A 20,550-nucleotide genomic window follows, 5' to 3' on the forward strand; every position below is an offset into this window, starting at 1 on the left:
TGGACATCTAGGTTCTTTCCATAGTTTGGCTATTGTGGACATTGCTGCTATAAACATTCGGGTGCACGTGCCCCTTTGGATCACTACGTTTGTATCTTTAGGGTAAATACCCAATAGTGCAATTGCTGGGTCATAGGGCAGTTCTATTTTCAACATTTTGAGGAACCTCCATGCTGTTTTCCAGAGTGGCTGCACCAGCTTGCATTCCCACCAACACTGTAGGAGGGTTCCCCTTTCTCCGCATCCTCGCCAGCATCTGTCATTTCCTGACTTGTTGATTTTAGACATTCTGACTGGTGTAAGGTGATATCTCATTGTGGTTTTGATTTGTATTTCCCTGATGCCGAGTGATATGGAGCACTTTTTCATGTGTCTGTTGGCCATCTGGATGTCTTCTTTGCAGAAATGTCTGTTCATGTCCTCTGCCCATTTCTTGATTGGATTATTTGTTCTTTGGGTGTTGAGTTTGATAAGTTCTTTATAGATTCTGGACACTAGTCCTTTATCTGATATGTCATTTGCAAATATCTTCTCCCATTCTGTCAGTTGTCTTTTGATTTTGTTAACTGTTTCCTTTGCTGTGCAAAAGCTTTTGATCTTGATGAAATCCCAAGAGTTCATTTTTGCCCTTGCTTCCCTTGCCTTTGGCGTGGTTCCTAGGAAGATGTTGCTGCAGCTGAGGTCGAAGAGGTTGCTGCCTGTGTTCTCCTCAAGGATTTTGATGGATTCCTTTCGCACATTGAGGTCCTTCATCCATTTTGAGTCTGTTTTTGTGTGTGGTGTAAGGAAATGGTCCAATTTCATTTTTCTGCATGTGGCTGTCCAATTTTCCCAGCACCATTTATTGAAGAGGCTGTCTTTTTTCCATTGGACATTCTTTCCTGCTTTGTCGAAGATTAGTTGACTGTAGAGTTGAGGGTCTATTTCTGGGCTCTCTCTTCTGTTCCATTGATCTATGTGTCTGTTTTTGTGCCAGTACCATGCTGTCTTGATGATGACAGCTTTGTAATAGAGGTTGAAGTCCGGAATTGTGATGCCACCAACGTTGGCTTTCTTTTTCAACATTCCTTTGGCTATGCGAGGTCTTTTCTGGTTCCATATAAATTTTAGGATTATTTGTTCCATTTCTTTGAAAAAGATGGATGGTACTTTGATAGGAATTGCATTAAATGTGTAGATTGCTTTAGGTAGCATAGACATTTTCACAATATTTATTCTTCCAATCCAGGAGCATGGAACATTTTTCCATTTCTTTGTGTCTTCCTCAATTTCTTTCATGAGTACTACTATAGTTTTCTGAGTATAGATTCTGTGCCTCTTTGGTTAGGTTTATTCCTAGGTATCTTATGGTTTTGGGTGCAGTTGTAAATGGGATTGACTCCTTAATTTCTCTTTCTTCTGTCTTGCTGTTGGTGTAGAGAAATGCAACTGATTTCTGTGCATTGATTTTATATCCTGACACTTTACTGAATTCCTGTACAAGTTCTAGCAGTTTTGGAGTGGAGTCTTTTGGGTTTTCCACATATAGTATCATATCATCTGCGAAGAGTGATAATTTGACTTCTTCTTTGCCGATTTGGATGCCTTGTTGTCTGATTGCTGAGGCTAGGACCTCTAGTACTATGTTGAATAGCAGTGGTGATAATGGACATCCCTGCCGTGTTCCTGACCTTAGCGGAAAAGCTTTCAGTTTTTCTCCATTGAGAATGATATTTGCGGTGGGTTTTTCATAGATGGCTTTGATGATATTGAGGTATGTGCCTTCTATCCCTACACTTTGAAGAGTTTTGATAAGGAAGGGATGCTGTACTTTGTCAAATGCTTTTTCAGCATCTATTGAGAGTATTACATGGTTCTTGTTCTTTCTTTTATTGATGTGTTGTATCACATTGACTGATTTGCGGATGTTGAACCAACCTTGCAGCCCTGGAATAAAACCCACTTGGTCGTGGTGAATAATCCTTTTAATGTACTGTTGAATCCTATTGGCTAGTATTTTGGTGAGTATTTTCGCGTCTGTGTTCATCAAGGATATTGGTCTATAGCTCTCTCTTTTGATGGGATCCTTGTCTGGTTTTGGGATCAAGGTGATGCTGGCCTCATAAAATGAGTTTGGAAGTTTTCCTTCCATTTCTATTTTTTGGAACATTTTCAGGAGAATAGGAATTAGTTCTTCTTTAAATGTTTGGTAGAATTCCCCCGGGAAGCCGTCTGGCCCTGGGCTTTTGTTTGTTTGGAGATTTTAATGACTGTTTCAATCTCCTTCCTGGTTATGGGTCTGTACAGGCTTTCTATTTCTTCCTGGTTCAGTTGTGGTAGTTTATATGTTTCTAGGAATGCATCCATTTCTTCCAGATTGTCAAATTTGTTGGCGTAGATTTGCTCATAGTATGTTCTTATAATAGTTTGTATTTCTTTGGTGTTAGTTGTGATCTCTCCTCTTTTATTCATGATTTTATTTATTTGGGTCCTTCTTTCTTTTCTTTTTGATAAGTCGGGCTAGGGGTTTATCAATGTTATTAATTCTTTCAAAGAACCAGCTCCTAGTTTCGTTGATTTGTTCTATTGTTTTTTGGTTTCTATTTCATTGATTTCTGCTCTGATCTTTATGATTTCTCTTCTCCTGCTGGGCTTAGGGTTTCTTTCTTGTTCTTTCTCCAGCTCCTTTTGGTGTAGGGTTAGGTTGTGTACCTGAGACCTTTCTTGTTTCTTGAGAAAGGCTTGTACCACTATATATTTTCCTCTTAGGACAGCCTTTGTTGTGTCCCACATATTTTGAACCATTGTATTTTCATTATCATTTGTTTCCATGATTTTTTTCAATTCTTCTTTAATTTCCCAGTTGACCCATTCATTCTTTAGAAGGATGCTGTTTAGTCTCCATGTATTTGGGTTCTTTCCAAACTTCCTTTTGTGGTTGAGTTCTAGCTTTAGAGCATTGTGGTCTGAAAATATGCAGGGAATGATCCCAATCTTTTGATACCAGTTGAGTCCTGATTTAGGACCGAGGATGTGATCTATTCTGGAGAATGTTCCATGTGCACTAGAGAAGAATGTGTATTCTGTTTCTTTGGGATGAAATGTTCTGAATATATCTGTGATGTCCATCTGGTCCAGTGTGTTGTTTAAGGCCTTTATCTCCTTGTTGATCTTTTGCTTGGATGATCTGTCCATTTCAGTGAGGGGAGTATTAATGTCCCCTACTATTATTGTATTATTGTTGATGTGTTTCTTTGATTTTGTTATTAATTGGTTTATATAGTTGGCTGCTCCCACATTGGGGGCATAGATATTTAAAATTGTTAAATCTTCTTGTTGGACAGACCCTTTGAGTATGATATAGTGTCCTTCCTCATCTCTTATTATAGTCTTTGGCTTAAAATCTAATTGATCTGATATAAGGATTGCCACTCCTGCTTTCTTCTGATGTCCATTAGTATGGTAAATTCTTTTCCACCCCCTCACTTTAAATCTGGAGGTGTCTTTGGGCTTAAAATGAGTTTCTTGGAGGCAACATATAGATGGGTTTTGTTTTTGTATCCATTCTGATACCCTGTGTCTTTTGACAGGGGCATTTAGCCCATTCACATTCAGGGTAACTATTGAGAGATATGAATTTAGTGCCATTGTATTGCCTGTAAGGTGACTGTTACTGTATATGGTCTCTGTTCCTTTCTGATCTACCACTTGTAGGCTCTCTCTTTGCTTAGAGGACCCCTTTTAAGATTTCCTGTAGAGCTGGTTTGGTGTTTGCAAATTCTTTCAGTTTTTGTTTGTCCTGGAAGCTTTTAATCTCTCCTTCTATTTTCAATGATAGCCTAGCTGGATATAGTATTCTTGGCTGCATGTTTTTCTCGTTTAGTGCTCTGAAAATATCATGCCAGCTCTTTCTGGCCTGCCAGGTCTCTGTGGATAAGTCAGCTGCCAATCTAATATTCTTACCATTGTATGTTACAGACTTCTTTTCTCGGGCTGCTTTCAGGATTTTCTCTTTGTCACTGAGACTTGTAAATTTTACTATTAGGTGACGGGGTGTGGGCCTATTCTTATTGATTTTGAGGGGCGTTCTCTGAACCTCCTGAATTTTGATGCTCGTTCCCTTTGCCATATTGGGGAAATTGTCCCCAATAATTCTCTCCAGTATACCTTCTGCTCCCCTCTCTCTTTCTTCTTCTTCTGGAATTCCAATTATTCTAATGTTGTTTCGTCTTATGGTGTCACTTATCTCTCGAATTCTCCCCTCGTGGCCCAGTAGCTGTTTGTCCCTCTTTTGCTCAGCTTCTTTATTCTCTGTCATTTTGTCTTCTATATCACTAATTCTTTCTTCTGCCTCATTTATCCTAGCAGTGAGAGCCTCCATTTTTTTTTTTTAAAGATTTTATTTATTTATTTGACAGAGATCACAAGTAGGCAGAGAGGCAGACAGAGAGAGAGGAGGAAGCAGGCCCCCCTCCGAGCAGAGAGCCCGATGTGGGACTCGATCCCAGGACCCCGAGATCATGACCTGAGCCGAAGGCAGCGGCTTAACCCACTGAGCCACCCAGGCGCCCCGAGAGCCTCCTTTTTTGATTGCACCTCATTAATAGCTTTTTTTTTTTCAACTTGGTAAGATTTTAGTTCTTTTATTTCTCCAGAAAGGGCTTTTATATCTCTCGAGAGGGTTTCTCTATTATCTTCCATGCCTTTTTCGAGCCCGGCTAGAATCTTGAGAATTGTCATTCTGAACTCTAGATCTGACATATTTCCAATGTGTGTATTGATTAGGTCCCTAGCCTTTGGTACTGCCTCTTATTCTTTTTTTTGTGTTGAAATTTTCCATCTTGTCATTTTGTCCAGATAAGAGTATATGAAGGAGCAAGTAAAATACTAAGAGGGTGGCAACAACCCCAGGAAAATATGCTTTAACCAAATTAGAAGAGATCCCAAATTGTGAGGGGGGAGAAAGGGGATAAAAAGAGGTTCAAAAAGGAAGAAAGAAAAAAAAAAGAAAAGAATTTTAAAAAAGAAAACCAATAAGAAAAATGTAAAAAAGAAAAAATATATATATTGGATAAACTAGTTTAAAAACGTTAAAAAAGAAAAAGGTAAAAGTTAAAAAAAAATTACCAGAAGGCGAGAAAAAAAAACAAAAAATGAAAAAGAAAAAAATTAAATTAACTGCAAGACTAAAAAAAATCACAGGAACAAAGCCATGAGTTCCGTGCTTGGCTTTCTCCTCCTCTGGAATTCTGCTGCTCTCCCTGGTATTGAAACCGCACTCCTTGGTAGGTGAACTTGGTCTAGGCTGGATTTCTGGTTGATCTTCTGGGGGAGGGGCCTGGTGTAGTGATTCTCAAGTGTCTTTGCCCCAGGCGGAATTGCACCGCCCTTATCAGGGGCCGGGGTGAGTAATCCGCTCGGGTTTGCTTTCAGGAGCTTTTGTTCCCTGAGCACTTTCCGCTTTCCGTAGAGTTCTGGAGGACGGGAATACAAATGGCGGCCTCCTGGTCTCCGGCCCAGAGGAGCCGAGAGCCCAGGGCCCCACTCCTCAGTGCGCCCTCAGAGAACAGCGCCAGTTACTCCCGTCTGCCTGACCTCCGGCCACGCTCCAAGCTCACCGAACCTGCGACCGGTTCAAGGTAACACCGAGCTGTGAGCTTACTGTCGGCTCTGTCTCTGTAGCCGGCTTTCCCTTTCCAATACCTGCAAGCTCTGCGACACTCAGACACCCCCGATCCTTCTGTGACCCTGCGGGACCTGAGGCCACGCTCACCCCGTGTGGGCTTCGCCCCGATTTAGCCTCTGGAGCGATGTCCCTCAGCGGAACAGACTTTTAAAAGTCCTGATTTTGTGCGCGGTTGCTCCGCTGCTTGCCGGGAGCCGGCCCCTCCCCCCGGGGTCTATCTTCCCATCGCTTTGGATTCACGTCTCCGCTGGTCCTACCTTTCAGAAAGTGGTTGTTTTTCTGTTTTCAGAATTGCTGTTCTTCTTCTCTTCGATCTGCCGATGGATTTTCAGGTGTTTGCAATCTTTAGATAAGCTATCTAGCTGATCTCCGGCTAGCTGAAGTAGTCTCAGCCTGCTACTTCTCCGCCATCTTGACCCCTTAAAATTTATTTATTTGAGAGAGAGTGCAAGTGCAATAGCATGGGGTCGGGGAGGGGAAGAGAGAATCTCAAGCGGACTCCTCACTTAGCTTGGAGCCAGATGTGGGGCTTGATCCCATAACCCCGAGATTATAATCATAGCAAAACCAAGAGTCTGGCACTCAACTGATTAAGCCTCCCAGGCATCCCGTGAAAAGCTTTCAATACCCACCTCTGACTTGATAGCACTTGTTGATAACAATCCAAAATAATATACTAATTATAATATGCAAAATAACAAGGATAAATATTTATAATAATAATAATCTGAGAAGGGAGAGCTGTATCTGCCATTTAATATTTAATATTTCTATTTCCTGAATAGTTTCCTTCCTCTGGGGTCAGTTTTGTCTATATTGGGCTCTCATTCTTGTACTGATGGTTTCCTTTTCAAATTTGAAAGCTTAATTGGTGACTAGACTAGTTAATATTCTTAGATAGAGTGCATGGGTTTGCATGTCTTTCCCATGAACAGGAGACTAACTATACTTGGTTTATTTCTTCGAGGTCTGTTGATTGATAGGCTTTTCTTTAGGATAATGATCTGGAAATAGCCTAGTAGGCAGGGTACAGCTCCATAAAGAATGAAAAAGGCCTTATTTGGTGGAGGGAGAAGGGACAGAAAGAGAGAGAGAATCCCAGGCAGGCTCCACACCCAGAATGCAAAGTCCAATGTGGGGCTCAATCCCCCCACTCAAAATACTAATGATCATGATGATCATAACAGACCTGAGCTGAAATCAAGAGTCTGTCGCTTAACTGACCAAGCCACCTGGGTACCCTGAGGATAATTTTTAAAGGGAAATGTTATCTGGTTGAGAATTTGTTTTTTCTATAAGCTATCCTCCTGTTCAGGGATGAAAGGGAAAGAGCAGGAATTAGAATGTGGGACCACTATAGTTGTTTCGACACAGACTTTCATTTAACCTTTCATTTTTTTTTAAAGATTTTATTTATTTATTTGACAGATCACAAATAGGCAGAGAGGCAGGCAGAGAGAGAGGAGGAAGCAGGCTCCTTGCTGAGTAGAGAACCTGATGTGGGGCTCGATCCCAAGACCCTGAAATCATGACCTGAGCTGAAGGCAGAAGCTTAACCCACTGAGCCACCCATGCACCCCTAACTTCCCATTTTTAATCCCTCTTCTTCACTCCTGTCACATACCTGCCTACTTCAAGCCTGGTGTCTTTGAGACTCTGCTTAGCAAATGTCTCTCTCTTGACTATATCGCCTGTTAAGTATATTTTAACAGGACTATGGGTTTCCTCATCATTTACATCTCTCCACACTCTTTCATTTGTTTTCTAGTTTCTGGAAATTTGTGTGTCTTTCTTTTGCTGTTGTATTGTTCCCACTATTATATTAGTTATCCGTTATTGTATAATAATTACCCAGAACTTACTGTCTTAAGACAAAAATAAAACTCAGGTGTGGACTTGGGACTAGGGCTAAAGCTGTGAGGAACCCCCAGGCCCTCAGGGGCATGTCCTGGATAGCAGGATTCTGTGCCCTAACTGGGGGGTTAATCCTGGGTGTCCTTGATTTCCTGGGGATTAAGTTGGGCAGAGGGCATATATTTTAGCATTAATCTAGTAGTTAGAGCCTTCTAAATCCTGGGAGCCCCACACTGGCCTCTAATGAAGCCTTGAGTGTTTTGGAGGTTATTTTTTTAAAGTTCAAATTTTATAGGATAGTTTTTTGGAAATGAGAATTCAGTCCTAATGGCTAATTCGGGGAACCCTTTGTTTTGGTATTTAATTCTGAACCTGCATATATTAGGTAGGGAGTGTCTCTTGGTCTAAGCTAGCCTACCAAAAGCAGCTGACCATCTTTCAAAATAAGGAAGTCTTGCTTGGAGAAATTAGCAAGGAGAAGCTCCCGCTCCCGCAAGAATGTTTGTCTGGGCCTCAGGATGGCCAGGGAGGCCATTGAAGGCATCTGTAGTGACAAGAAATGCCCCTTTATTGGCAAGATCTTGTTTGGTGTTGTAACCAAGATGAAGATGCTGGGGACTGTTGTCATTGGCCAAGACTGTCTTCACAACATCCAGAAGTTCAACTGCTTTGAGAAGTACAGTAAGAATATTTCTGTATACTTGTCCTACTTCCTTAGAGACGTTAAGATCAGTGATGTAGTCACAATCAAGTGTTGGCCCTTGAGCAAACCATGTGCTTTAACGTGCTCAAGGTCAGCTAAGCCACTGGCACCAGGAAGCAGTTGCAAAATTGTGAGACTGGACACGTTCCCAGTCCCCCAAACAAAGCTATTTTCCCATTCAAAAACAATAGTTAACATTTATTATATCATCGGGGCGCCTGGCTGGCTTAGTGGGTTAAAGCCTCTGCCTTTGGCTCAGGTCATGATCCCAGGGTCCTGAGATCGAGCCCCACATCAGGCTCTCTGCTCAGTGGGGAGTCTGCTTCCCTTCCTCTCTGCCTGCCTCTCTGCCTACTTGTGATCTCTGTCTGTCAAATAAATAAATAAAATCTTGAAAAAAAAAACATTTATGGGACACCTGGGTGGCTCAGTGGGTTGAGCCACTGTCTTCGGCTCAGGTCATGGTCCCAGAGTCCTGGGATCGAGCCCCAAATCGGGCTCTCTGCTCAGCAGGGAGCCTGCTTCCTCCTCTCTCTGCCTGCCTCTCTGCCTGCTTGTCATCTCTCTCTGTCAAATAAATAAATAAAATCTTTAAAAAAAAACCATTTATTATATCATCATTTTTGAAGGTCAGGAATTTGGAAGTGGCTTAAGAGGGTGGTCGGGCTTGGTGTTTTTTTTGTGAAGTTGTGATCAAGTATTTTGGCCGGGGCTATAGTCATATGAAGGTTTGACTGGAGCTGGAGAATCTCTTCCCAAGACAGCTCACTTAAAGCATGTTGGTGCTACCTGTTGTTGGAAGACCTAAGTTGCTTACCACATGGACTTCTCTGTAGGACTGCTTTAGAGTTATCACAACATGGTACCTGGGCTTCCCCCAGAGGAAGTGATACAAGAAGAGTGAGAGCAATGCAGTGACTATTGATGATCTAGTCTCAGAATTCACACTCATTATTTCTGTAGTATGCTATTGATTACACAGGTTGGCGCTCTTCAGTGTAGGACGAGGCATGAGTACCAGAAAGAGAGAGTCATTGAGGGCCATTTTGGAGGGTGGTTATTGAGGATTTATTTCCTTTATAATTTCTTTTCTTTTAGTGAGATAAGGGAATATTGTCAGCCTGCTTCCTTTAACTGTAAGTCCTATTTACAATTTTAGGAGGTGGGTTTCAAAGGAAAATGTAAACATGTAAAAAAAAGTCCATGTTAAAATGGAACGTAGCCTATTTCATGATCCTATTTTGGGACTTTGGACATATCTTTCATGGTTGTTCAGAGCCTTGAAAAATAGTAAGGCTTTTAAAAAATATTACTTCACATTCAGCAAAGTCATTGCTTGCCAAGGAAGATAAGACCCAACCATGTCCCTCCTTACTCATGGAGAGTAAGAGACAAGTAATTTAAGATGTTGGAAATCTGCAGCTAATAAAAAATTTTTTTTGCATATTGCTTCATTTGTGGATTTTATGTATTTTGTCTGTTTTATTGTTGCTGCTGTTAATGACTTAATTTGATTTCTTACATGGTCATTTTTATGGTACTTGTGAACCATGGGAGATAACTAATGAAGTAGAATGATGCTTTGTCTTTTTGAAAATATTAAAATCTGGTTTTGAGAAGTGCCCTTTGGGGGAAGAATAATTTAGAAATAAAGGACATTTCAAGTTTCAGCTAGCAAAAAAACAAAAAACAACAAAAAAAAACCCACAAAAAACAAAAATACCAGAAACCACCCCAAACCCTTTTTCATGGTAACGTGTTACCATATGCAGGAATTAAACTGTTTTACTGACCTCTGCTTCAAAAATAATATCTCAGGGGCACCTGGGTGGTTCAGTGGGTTAAAGCCTCTGCCTTCGGCTCAGGTCATGATCCCAGGGTCTTGGAATCGAGCCCCGCATCGGGCTCTCTGCTCAGCAGGGAGCCTGCTTCCCCCACACCCGCCTCTGCCTTCCTCTCTGCCTACTTGTAATCTCTGTCTGTCAAATAAATGAATAAAATCTTTAAAAAAAAAAACAGCTATAGTGAAATGTTAATCTTTTTCTAAAACTTTTAAATGGGTTTTTGGCAGTTTTCTCAAAAAATTCTTCTTATACGATATAGTTTAAAATGAGGATTTAAGACATCATGTTAGTAGTTTGTTTTTTGCTCTTAAGAAATTAATAATTTAAATAAATGTCTCTGGTTATCATTGTCTTTTAAGAAGAATTGATGATAATGCTAGTATCAGATCTTCAGTATGATGTATTTTCACAGCTGTAAGCTTATTTTTAAAAGACTTACTCAGAGGCACCTGGGTGGGCTCTTGATTTTGGATTTTGGCTCAGGTGATGATCTCATGGGTTTTGGGACGGAGCCGCCTCCACCCCCCAATCTGGCTCTGCTCTGTGCTCAGCAGGGAGTCTGTTTCAAGATTGTCTCTCTTCCCACCTCCCCTCCAAACACACATGTGTGTGCATGCTCTCTTAAATGATCATTTCAGTGAAACCAGCAATAAGCAAGGTAGACCAATAAACCAGGGCTTGACTCTGGAATCTCTCATTGTTGAATTTATTCATTTCTTATTAGTATAAATTATTTTAGGTAGAAAGTTTAGTTGGAGTCACTTTTTCCTCCTTAGGATTTTTCCCTATTGGCCGGTGAACATAAATCCTATTTTTTTTTATAGTGGTACAAAACTTTAAACTATTTAATATCTAAAGAATTTTTAAGTTATTTTAAAACATATTAGTTTTTTTTTAAAAACTCAGAAACCTCAGAAGCACATTACCTTTAGCATAATATGTTTCCCTTAAAACGTGAGGGGAGATACTAAAGCAGAGAATATTCATATCAGATATTATCATTTCTGTTTACTTTTTTTTTGCCTCTGATATAATGGCTGTATTTATACTACCTTAAATATTTCTGATGCTTAAACTTCTTTTCTCTCGGGTTTTTGGAGAAGGCTAATAGGAGAGTGTAATTTGATATTTAAAAGTATAAGCTCTGGAATTAATGCCTGGGTTTAAAAATCAGTCATTTGGTTTTGGGACTTGGGGCAAATTCCTGCTAATCTGAATCTCTGCTTCTCTACCTGTAAAATGGGGATAATAACAGTACCTACTTTATGAATTGTTGTAAAGACTAAGTCATATTATCAAGTTAACCCATTTAGCACAGCGCTGGGGAAGTGCCAGAACTACAGCATGGAAGAAATACATCTAGAATAGTAGAGTAACAGAGTAAAAATCTCCTCCACGAAAGTAATGAAAACACTGGGAAGAATTGTCAAAAGCAAAATTTTAAGAACTCTGAAAATTAATGAAAGACTTATTTCTGAAATTGATGGAGCTTTTTATTTCAAGAAAAATGGCTGAATCTCTGTAAGAGCAGTGAACTTTGTGGATTTTTAACTTGATCTATTTCCATCCCCCTCTCTTCCACAGTCTTGAAAACTAACAATCTTACAACAGAGGTAACTGCAAAAACGAGGCCTGGCAACCACTAAAAGAAACTTAATGATTTTGGAGTTTCACAAAATTCTATTTTGACCTATATGGCAGCTCCCTGCAAAGTTCCATTCTCAGGACTTAATCTTTATTTGACCTGATTTGGCGCTTGCTCCAAAGGAAAGTTCATATGGCCTTTGTTCAAAATAATCAGTGGCAAATGTTTAACATTATAACGACCTGAGGTGGTGATACCAGTGAGGACTAATAAGAGGCCGACCAAACAACTTAAAGGGAAAAATTGAGCAATAGATTTTAACAGGGGGCCTTGAAAAATTCCAACATATTCCTGGGAATCTAGAAGGCCACAGGCATGTGCAGGATTGTGTATATGTCCAGGAAAACCCACAGAAGTCCCTGAGCCCTCACCTCTGGCTGCCCTTGATGTTCTGCATAAACAGGGAGTAAATGTTAAGGCAGAAAAGGGAAAAATGATTAATTGGAATTTATCAAAAATAAAAACTTTTATGGTTCAAAGGACACCAACAAGAAAGTGAAAAAACAATAGATTGTGAGAAATATTTGTAAATCATGTGTTTTATAAAGACACATATCCAGAATATATAATGAATGTTACAACTCAACAATAAATGGACAAATAACCCATTTAAAAATGGGCAAAGGATTTGAATAAACATTTTTCTAAAGAAGATATGTAGAGGCCAGTAAGGAGATGAAAGATGTTCAATATTGTTGTCATTAGTGAAACTAACCACTTCACACCTGCTAGAGTGGCTATAATGTAAAAAATGGATAATAATAGGGGCATCTGTTGGCTCAGTGATGATCTCAGGGTCCTGGGATTGAGCCCTGTTGGGTTCCTTGCTCAGCAGGGAGTCTGCCTCTTCCCCTGCTTGTGCACTTGGGCTCTCTCTCTCTCAAATAAGTCTTTAAAAATATATAATGATTATTGCTGAGGGTGTGAAAAATCTTTATCGTTATACATCGCTAATGGGAGTGGAACATAGTGTAGCCTCTTTGCCAAATAGTTTGGCAGTAGGGCACTTGGGTGCCTTAGTTGGTTAAGCATCAACTCTTGGTTTTTGGCTCAGGTCATGATCTCAAGGTTGGAAGATCAGTCCCCATGTTGGGGAGGTGGGGAGCTGGAGCAGAGGGGGAGCAAGAGAGACAGGCAGACTGAGCACTGAGCCTGGACCAGATGCAGGGCTCAGTCTCAGGACCAGAAGATCATGATCGTGACTGATGATGGGTAAGGGGATTCCTGTTGGGGTGGTAAAAATATTCTGAAACTAAAAGGTGGTGCTAATTGCAAAACCCACCAAATATGCTAAAAAAAACCTCTGAATTGTACGCTTAAAAGGATGTGTAGCCTGTGGATTTAAACTGTTGAATTCAAATGCTTGTTATAAAGGTTTACTCGTTTTTACAACTGAATTTTGAAACAAAGTGCAGTTAGAGTTCACTAGCTCTAAAATCTTAGAGTGATTTTTTTTTTAAGATTTTATTTATTGGGGCGCCTGGGTGGCTCAGAGGGTTAAGCCTCTGCCTTCGGCTCGGGTCATGATCCCAGGGTCCTGGGATCGAGCCCCACATAGGGCTCTCTGCTCAGAGGGGAGCCTGCTTCCTCCCTCTCTTTCTGCCTGCCTCTCTGCCTACTTGTGATCTCTGTCTGTCAAATAAATAAAATCTTTAAAAAAGAGGCGGAGAGGCAAGTAGGTTTCCTGCTGAGCAAGGAGCCCGATCCGGGACTCAATCCCAGGACCCTGGGATCATGACCTGAGCCGAAGGCAGAGGCTTTAACCCACTGAGCCACCCAGGCGCCCCTTAGAGTGAATTTTATGGTTTAATCAAATTGAGTATGTTTTGATGTTAGCAAATCCTGTTTTCTATCTTTTATAGTTTTTCTTCTTCTGTCAGTGTCATCTGTTGTAACCCACTGTATTCTTAGCTTGCAGAACACAGGGAAGGACGGCATGCCTACAGTCTAGAGTCTCTCTGCCACTGCCCTTTCTATGAAGAAGCCATGCATTTAGTTGAAGAAGGGAAAATTTACTCAAGAGTGCTTAGGTACCATTTCAGTTTTGCTTTTGTTTATGAAAAAATATTAAGGTACTGCTGCTATGCTTGTGTAATATTTATTAAAGATGTTTATGAGAATGGGGGGAAGTTTCTTTTAGGCTCAAAATTTTTTTTTTACATTTTTGTCATTATTGAAAAGACATGTGTTTTATATTAAGGTCCTGAGGTTAAGCCTTACTTGAGTCCAAATTTGTAGTGGGCTTGATCTTGAATGCAGTTTAACAATTGTCTTCCCTGTTTATTACATAGAACTGAAATGTTGGAGTGCCTCGGAGACAGTGATTTTCTTGCCAAACTTCACTGTATTCGACAGGCTTTTCAGGTATTTTGTTTAACATTAAGTGACTTCACCTAGCCACTCATCCCCACCCTCATGCTATAGAGTCCAGCTGACTATAAACAGGACAACTCCTTGCTCTTTATTATCCTTATTTTTAATGGCAAGTATAAAATCTAAGTTTATTTTTCCTGCCTGCTATTTCCTTTCATTTTATTTGTCTTCATTTGTCTTTGTCCTCTGCCATGGCTTCCCAGGTCTACCATACTTCGTCAAACAGGGAATTCTGATGCTGGAGATGGGTACAAATGACTGCTTAAAATAAAAATCCTCTTATTAGCAATTAGTATGCTTTCTGGATTGTTTTGTATTTGAATCACTTCTAAAATCACTGATTTCCTAAAATGAAATAAGATCACTTAACAAAAAGATCATCTTTATTTTTCTATATTTTGGGGACTATATAACATTTATTTTGGATTTTCTAATATTAAATTGAACAGAAGTTAAATTCGTACTTATTTCCCTTTATTCTTTTTTGATTATAGGTTCCTAGAGCTCCTTTTGCGTTAGTAAATTACGACTTTCCTCTGTGGTCTACCTGCAGAAATAGTGCCACATGCAGTGCATTGACTGTATTAGGGTCATTTATGTGTAGATGTGCTGTACAGTCAAATGTCCATTCAGATTAATTATAGGTTTCTTTTTTCTTTGGGGTTGGATATTTTTTTAGGTAATACTTTCGGAAACAGCCAACAGGATATTCCTTGCTGAGAGTGGAAGGAAAATTTTATCAGCATTAATTGTGAAGGCACGGAAGGTAAACTTGCTTTGTTGGCAAGTTTTTTACTGTTGTTTACTGGAGATTACCATACATTACATTACAACACATTGAATTTTTTTTTTTTTAAGATTTTATTTATTTATTTGACAGAGAGAAATCACAAGTAGATGGAGAGGCAGGCAGAGAGAGAGAGGGAAGCAGGCTCTCTGCCGAGCAGAGAGCCCGATGCGGGACCTGATCCCAGGACCCTGAGATCATGACCTGAGCCGAAGGCAGCGGCTTAAACCACTGAGCCACCCAGGCGCCCAACACATTGAATTTTTAACAGGAGAAAAAGTTTTTGTAGATTGTTGCAAAGGTTCACATATAAAAAGTAAATTACCCAAAGAGCACTGACTTCTACTTCGGTTGATTTAGTTTCTATGTATGAATTCTACACTATTTTGGTCAAGTTGTTCCTCATACATTATTCTCAGTTTGCTGTAAAGTCTGTGAATGTCATGTGGAGATTACTATTAGATCTGATACTACAACCACCACTCTTATTTCTAATACCTCTTCACTTACCTCCCTCAAATCCTATTCAGTGAGGTTCCAGGAAATAGTGGAGATCTCAGAAATCTGGAAATACAAATTGAGCTGCCTCTTACTCTTATTCATGGGACTGAATGAGGTAGAGCGATCACAAGAATTTCATTAAGACTGTAAGGAACCACTTCCCTTTATGTAGGGTGTGCCCAGATGTTGAGAAAAAATCAGGTAAAACAGGCCTTCCTTGAGCCATTTGAACACCTGGTTTTCTGACCCAATCCTTTTGAACCTCAATTACCTCATTTGTATTATAGAATTATATTTATGGTATACTTTGTCAGAGGGTTTATGATCACTAATTAAATGATAAGTGGGAAAGCACAATTTTTTTTAAGGTGCAAAATAAACGTAAGGTGATCTTAAGTACTTGTAATTCCCATTGTGTATCTTATGTTGCTTTCTTGACCTTCCTGTGACAGATTTCACCTAGCTTCCTCTGAGAGGAATGGAATTGCATCAAAACCATCACATAGTATCTGTTGTCACCAAGTTTTCATCAGAAGGACTGACTTAAATAGGCATACATACATATTTGATTATGACATTTTGCTTTTGACATTTTACTAATGTTCTTAGTCTCGGGTTCTGCCCAATGTTGGAACAACAAAATATCAGACCAAGTGAATATGTCATACCTTGAAAATGTATTTTAATTTGTTACTTAATAGAATAAAGAGCTAACAAACATACTTGAAGAGTAACTCATTTACTTGGTAGGTTTGAGCCCTGTTATAAAGTTGAGTTGAGGATTAAAGTTTGTTTTCTTCTGCAGAATCCAAAGAAGTTTGAAGATGTTTTTGATGAAATGATCTATTTTTTAGAGCAGACTGATCACTGGGATAGTACTGAAATGGAACTTGCTGCTAGAGGAGTAAGTTTCAATTTTTTGTAATATTCATTCCATAACATTAGTTATGTACATATAATATTTATATAATCTGAGGCCACTGTTTCCTTGCCTGTTAAATGACAGTAAAACCAATTATGTGGTAGTGGTTATGACAGTCATAAACAATAGCAACCACAGTCTTTATACTTAGGGATGATAGTTGAAAACGATTGTTTTTTAAGCCTGTCCGTCCATCTGTCCTTCCTTCTTTCCTTCCTCCCTCCCTCCAATCCCTCCTTTCCTAGTTCCTTCTTTCTTCCTTCATCAGTAAGAAGGCCTTAGCAGAGTGAGTGGTGGCCTGTGCAGGGATGATTTTGAATGGGACAACAGACAGCTTAGAGGGGCCAGAGGATTTGCTACACAGGATTAAACAAATAATTAAATTTATTGAGACTAATGGCAGCCAGGTTTCTCACTCTCAGGGAGGGAAGATATAAAAAGCTTAAGATTGGAGTAGGAGCTGTCCGGGTCAATTTGTAGTTTACTCTGTGTGTGTATAAAGATGTAGAAATAAATATAAAGGTTTGCATATTTAGAAGCATATGTGGACTTCTTAGTTCTGTTCACCGAGGGTCTAGGAGCAGCAGCACCTCAAAAGAAATTACTCCTAGCACACGGAGCTTGGCTTCTAAGTACCACTGTTCACTAAAAGGAATCTAGGACTCCTTGGAAAAATGGCTGATGTCAGTACCAGGATAGGGGAAGTATATAATGAGCCTGGAACATTTTGTTGTACCATAAGCTTAAATAATGAATTTGCAAGGGGCTTCAAGGTTTTCTAGGTAAAGAAAATAGTTGGTACAAAGACAGAAAGACATAATCTTTCTTTTTTTGGTGTTCCCTCACTTGGTGCAGGGATTGGTAACTAGTCAGTTGTGCAGGCCAGAACCCTGGGATTCACCCTTTACACCTCCTGGTCTTTGCCTACCATATCATGTTTATGTCTAAATTTTGTCAGTTTTTTAGTTTCTTCATCTTCTTTCTAATCTTGCCGTTCTTTCTAATTCTAAACATTGTGCCTGAGCAACTGCTCTTTCTCCCCGGACTACTTCAGAGTCTTTGCATTGCCAGATTCCCCGCGACTCCTCCGCTCTCTCCTCTCCATTCCAGTCTCTACACTGCTGCCAAACAGTCTTTAAAAAAAGGCAGATCTGATCATCCACCCCCCCTCTACCACTGCCCCTCCAAAATACTGGTTAAAATCCAAAATTATGAACAGGGATCTAGCCCTTCCTGGTTGTGTCCAACCACTTACCCCTGTGCCCTCTGCTGTAGCGTGCCACAGCACACTGTCGATGGTTTTCTTCAACTCAACACCACTGTGTTCCTTCTTACCTGAAACACTTTGACAAGTATTTCCATACCTGGGATGCCTCTGTCACTAAAAAAAAGCCCTCTCTGACATCTAGTCTAGATTAGACTCTCCTATCGTAAGCTCTCATAGTCCCCTGTCCTTTTGCCTTTACTGGGTTTATCACAGTTTATAATTGTGTGTTTGTGATATTATCTGTTCCTGTTTGTTTTCCCACTAAATTCTAAGCGTCTCATTTGGTTGCTATAGAAGTGTGAGCACCTGATACAGCATGTAGTACAACATGGTATGCATGGCTGAGTGAAAGAGCAAGAGGCTCACGATGTGGTGGGGAGGGCAGGCAGATATCCTAGGAGCTGTAGAACAAAGTAGCTAGAACTTGGCAGATACCATAATCAAAGCACGGACAAAGGACTCCTAGGATGCAGTGAAGGAGAGATTAATTTCACCTGAAGACATCTAGGAAGGAAGAGCTGTTATATGAATTATAGTTTCTGGTGGTGGGGTATTTTCATATTTGTCTCTCTTCCCCTTTTCTCGTCAGGGATATAATCTGAGTCAACTATAAACACCCTGCTATTATAAAGTGTGAAGCACTGGTTCGGATTTTATTTCCACTCTATGTAACAGTAATTTGTGTTTTAACTTATAATTTAATGCAGGTGAAAAACCTAAATTTTTATGATGTTGTTCTGGATTTTATATTAATGGATTCCTTTGAAGATTTAGAAAACCCACCCACTTCCATACAGAATGTAGTAAATAATCGCTGGCTGAACTCCTCCTTCAAAGAAACCGTAAGTGGTGGTTTACCTTTATCTCAACCATTTAAATTTGATGATAAATGGTCAGAGCTGGGAAGATCAATAAGATTTACTTATATATCTGCTTATAGAATGATTAATGGGAAAACTGGGTTCAGTCTTTGTTACTGGGATCAGATGTGTATGATACACAAATCTTCAGATGAAATTCCCTTTGGCTCTTCTGTCTGTCCCTGCACTGACCTGGAGGACCAGTGCTTTCTTCAGATCTCAGACTCGGGCTTCAGACCAGTTCATGCCTAACCAAATAACTGAACTGGCTCTGTGACTAACCTGAAATATAGCAGTTGTAAAAAAGACAGTATGTATCAGTATGTATTTTTTAGAGGAAGATATGGAGATTTATGTTCTCAAATACTATAAAAAATGAGGGGAGGGAAGGAGTGCCTCATGGGCTCAGTCCGTAGAGAATACAACTTGTGATATCAGGGTTATGAGTTCAAGCCCTACCTTGAGTGTACGTAAAAATAAATTTTTTTTAAATGAAAGAGAGGGGGAGTAAGAGAAATAGGCATATGCAAAAATAAAACAGGTTTAAACTATATTCTGTACTTTGAATGTTTTCAGTTTCTCTTGTTTTTTTGCACTCAGATCTCTATTTGACATTGTTTTTTTTGTTGTGCTTTATTTAAGTGTGTACTCGGAAGGAAGTAGGTAAAATAGATATTCATACTGCAATAGAATGCCTTTAAAAAAATGTTCCAGCTGCCTATTTCAAAATTATTTTGGAAATTTCTGATATTAAATTTTAAAGCGTTTTTAATAAATCCACTTTTCACTTAAGATGTGTTTTAACCATAAAAGTTATATGTTCTCTCATTTCTTAACTGATTTGATCAAAGTTGGGCCATGCCAGATTTCGTTAAGATCTACTTGGGTGTTTTAGTCCCTATCATTTAGGTTATATTTCTTAGTTTTTTATTGGAATAAAACTGTTAGCTCTACCCACAACTATTTCCAGCAATACTATTCTTAAAGAAAAAAAAATACTACATTGTCTTCATTATTATACATAAAATGGCTATTGCTATATGCGTCTTTGTGTACACGTATTTTTATTCTTTTCCTATAGGAACAGAACTAAAGATTTCTGAGAGTTGAATTACAGTTAACCAAGTTTCTTGGTACCAGAGCTCAGCCTTTTCCCTTCAGTGCCTTTGTATTTAATTTTTAAATTTATAAAAACAAAATACCATTATTATTCACAAATAATAGAAAGGAAAATGTTATTAATGTTTTAAACATTTTAAACCCACAAACCTATGAATTTCTCACAAAAATCATTCCTAATGCAAAGTCGCTAAGTCGTAAATGTAAGTCTTGCTTTTTCTCCTTTGCATATATTTAGGCTGTGGCTTCAAGTTGTTGGTCAGTGCTGAAACAGAAAAGGCAACAGATGAAGGTAAATTTCATTATGCCTTGGACTTCTTCTTTTTTGGGTAATTTGAGGCTCTTGTCAAAGAAACTGCTGAGTCAATTCTCAAGTGGGGATGGAAGCTCTTGGAACCGTCCCTCAAGCTGGATGAGTGACTGATTGACACTGGGTTGGCTTCCCTGTTTTGAATAACTTCTCCCTCTCTTAATATTCTGTATAGTTCAGTAGAGCAGATTGAGGCATGCATGGGATTTCTACTAGGTGAAAGAAGGTTTAGGGTTAGAAATGGCTCTGAAAGAATTTTTAAGATAACTGGGGACCAAGTAAGTGAATAATTCTTGTTTAAAATGATTCCAGAGGACAACCTTCTCAGGCCCCCTCCCTCCTCGCGAGCTTTGTAGTCTATCATTCAGTAAACTTAAAAAGAAAAAAAAAAAAAGATTCCAGAGACCCTGTGTTTTAAACAAGCTTTTCAAATGATGATTATGAACTCTAACATTTGGGAACCACTGGTTTGGGGCTAGGGAGAAGACTTGTAGACTTGGGCTTGATTCTCAGACTAGCTGTTCTGACCTCAGGCAAGTTCCTGTCAGCTGACCTCCATTTCTGTTTGTAGAATGGAATTGGTGCCTACTCATAGGGTCGGTGTAAGGATGAAATAAGATAATATTAACCAGGTTCATTTAAGTATAAAATAAAAAGTAAATATAAAAATGAGCTTAATAAATAGTAGTTTCCATAATAA

General features: G+C 39.4%; 1 protein-coding gene across 4 annotated transcripts in view; it reads left to right on the top strand.

Annotated features, from left to right (window-relative positions):
• The window catches only part of MIGA1 (mitoguardin 1), a gene marked incomplete at its 5' end in the record, with an annotated part of 104,366 nt that overhangs the window by 75,273 nt on the left and 8,543 nt on the right, over positions 1–20,550 (top strand). For all 4 annotated transcript variants that reach the window (XM_082686671.1, XM_082686672.1, XM_082686669.1 and 1 more), the window contains 6 exons: positions 13,623–13,741; positions 14,003–14,075; positions 14,764–14,850; positions 16,178–16,276; positions 18,269–18,403; positions 19,779–19,832. In XM_082686671.1, the coding sequence (XP_082542797.1) occupies positions 13,623–13,741; positions 14,003–14,075; positions 14,764–14,850; positions 16,178–16,276; positions 18,269–18,403; positions 19,779–19,832 (567 nt within the window). The remainder of the gene's footprint in view (positions 1–13,622; positions 13,742–14,002; positions 14,076–14,763; positions 14,851–16,177; positions 16,277–18,268; positions 18,404–19,778; positions 19,833–20,550) is intronic.

Source organism: Mustela nivalis (assembly GCF_964662115.1).
Source record: "Mustela nivalis genome assembly, chromosome: 10".
Lineage (NCBI taxonomy): Eukaryota > Metazoa > Chordata > Mammalia > Carnivora > Mustelidae > Mustela > Mustela nivalis.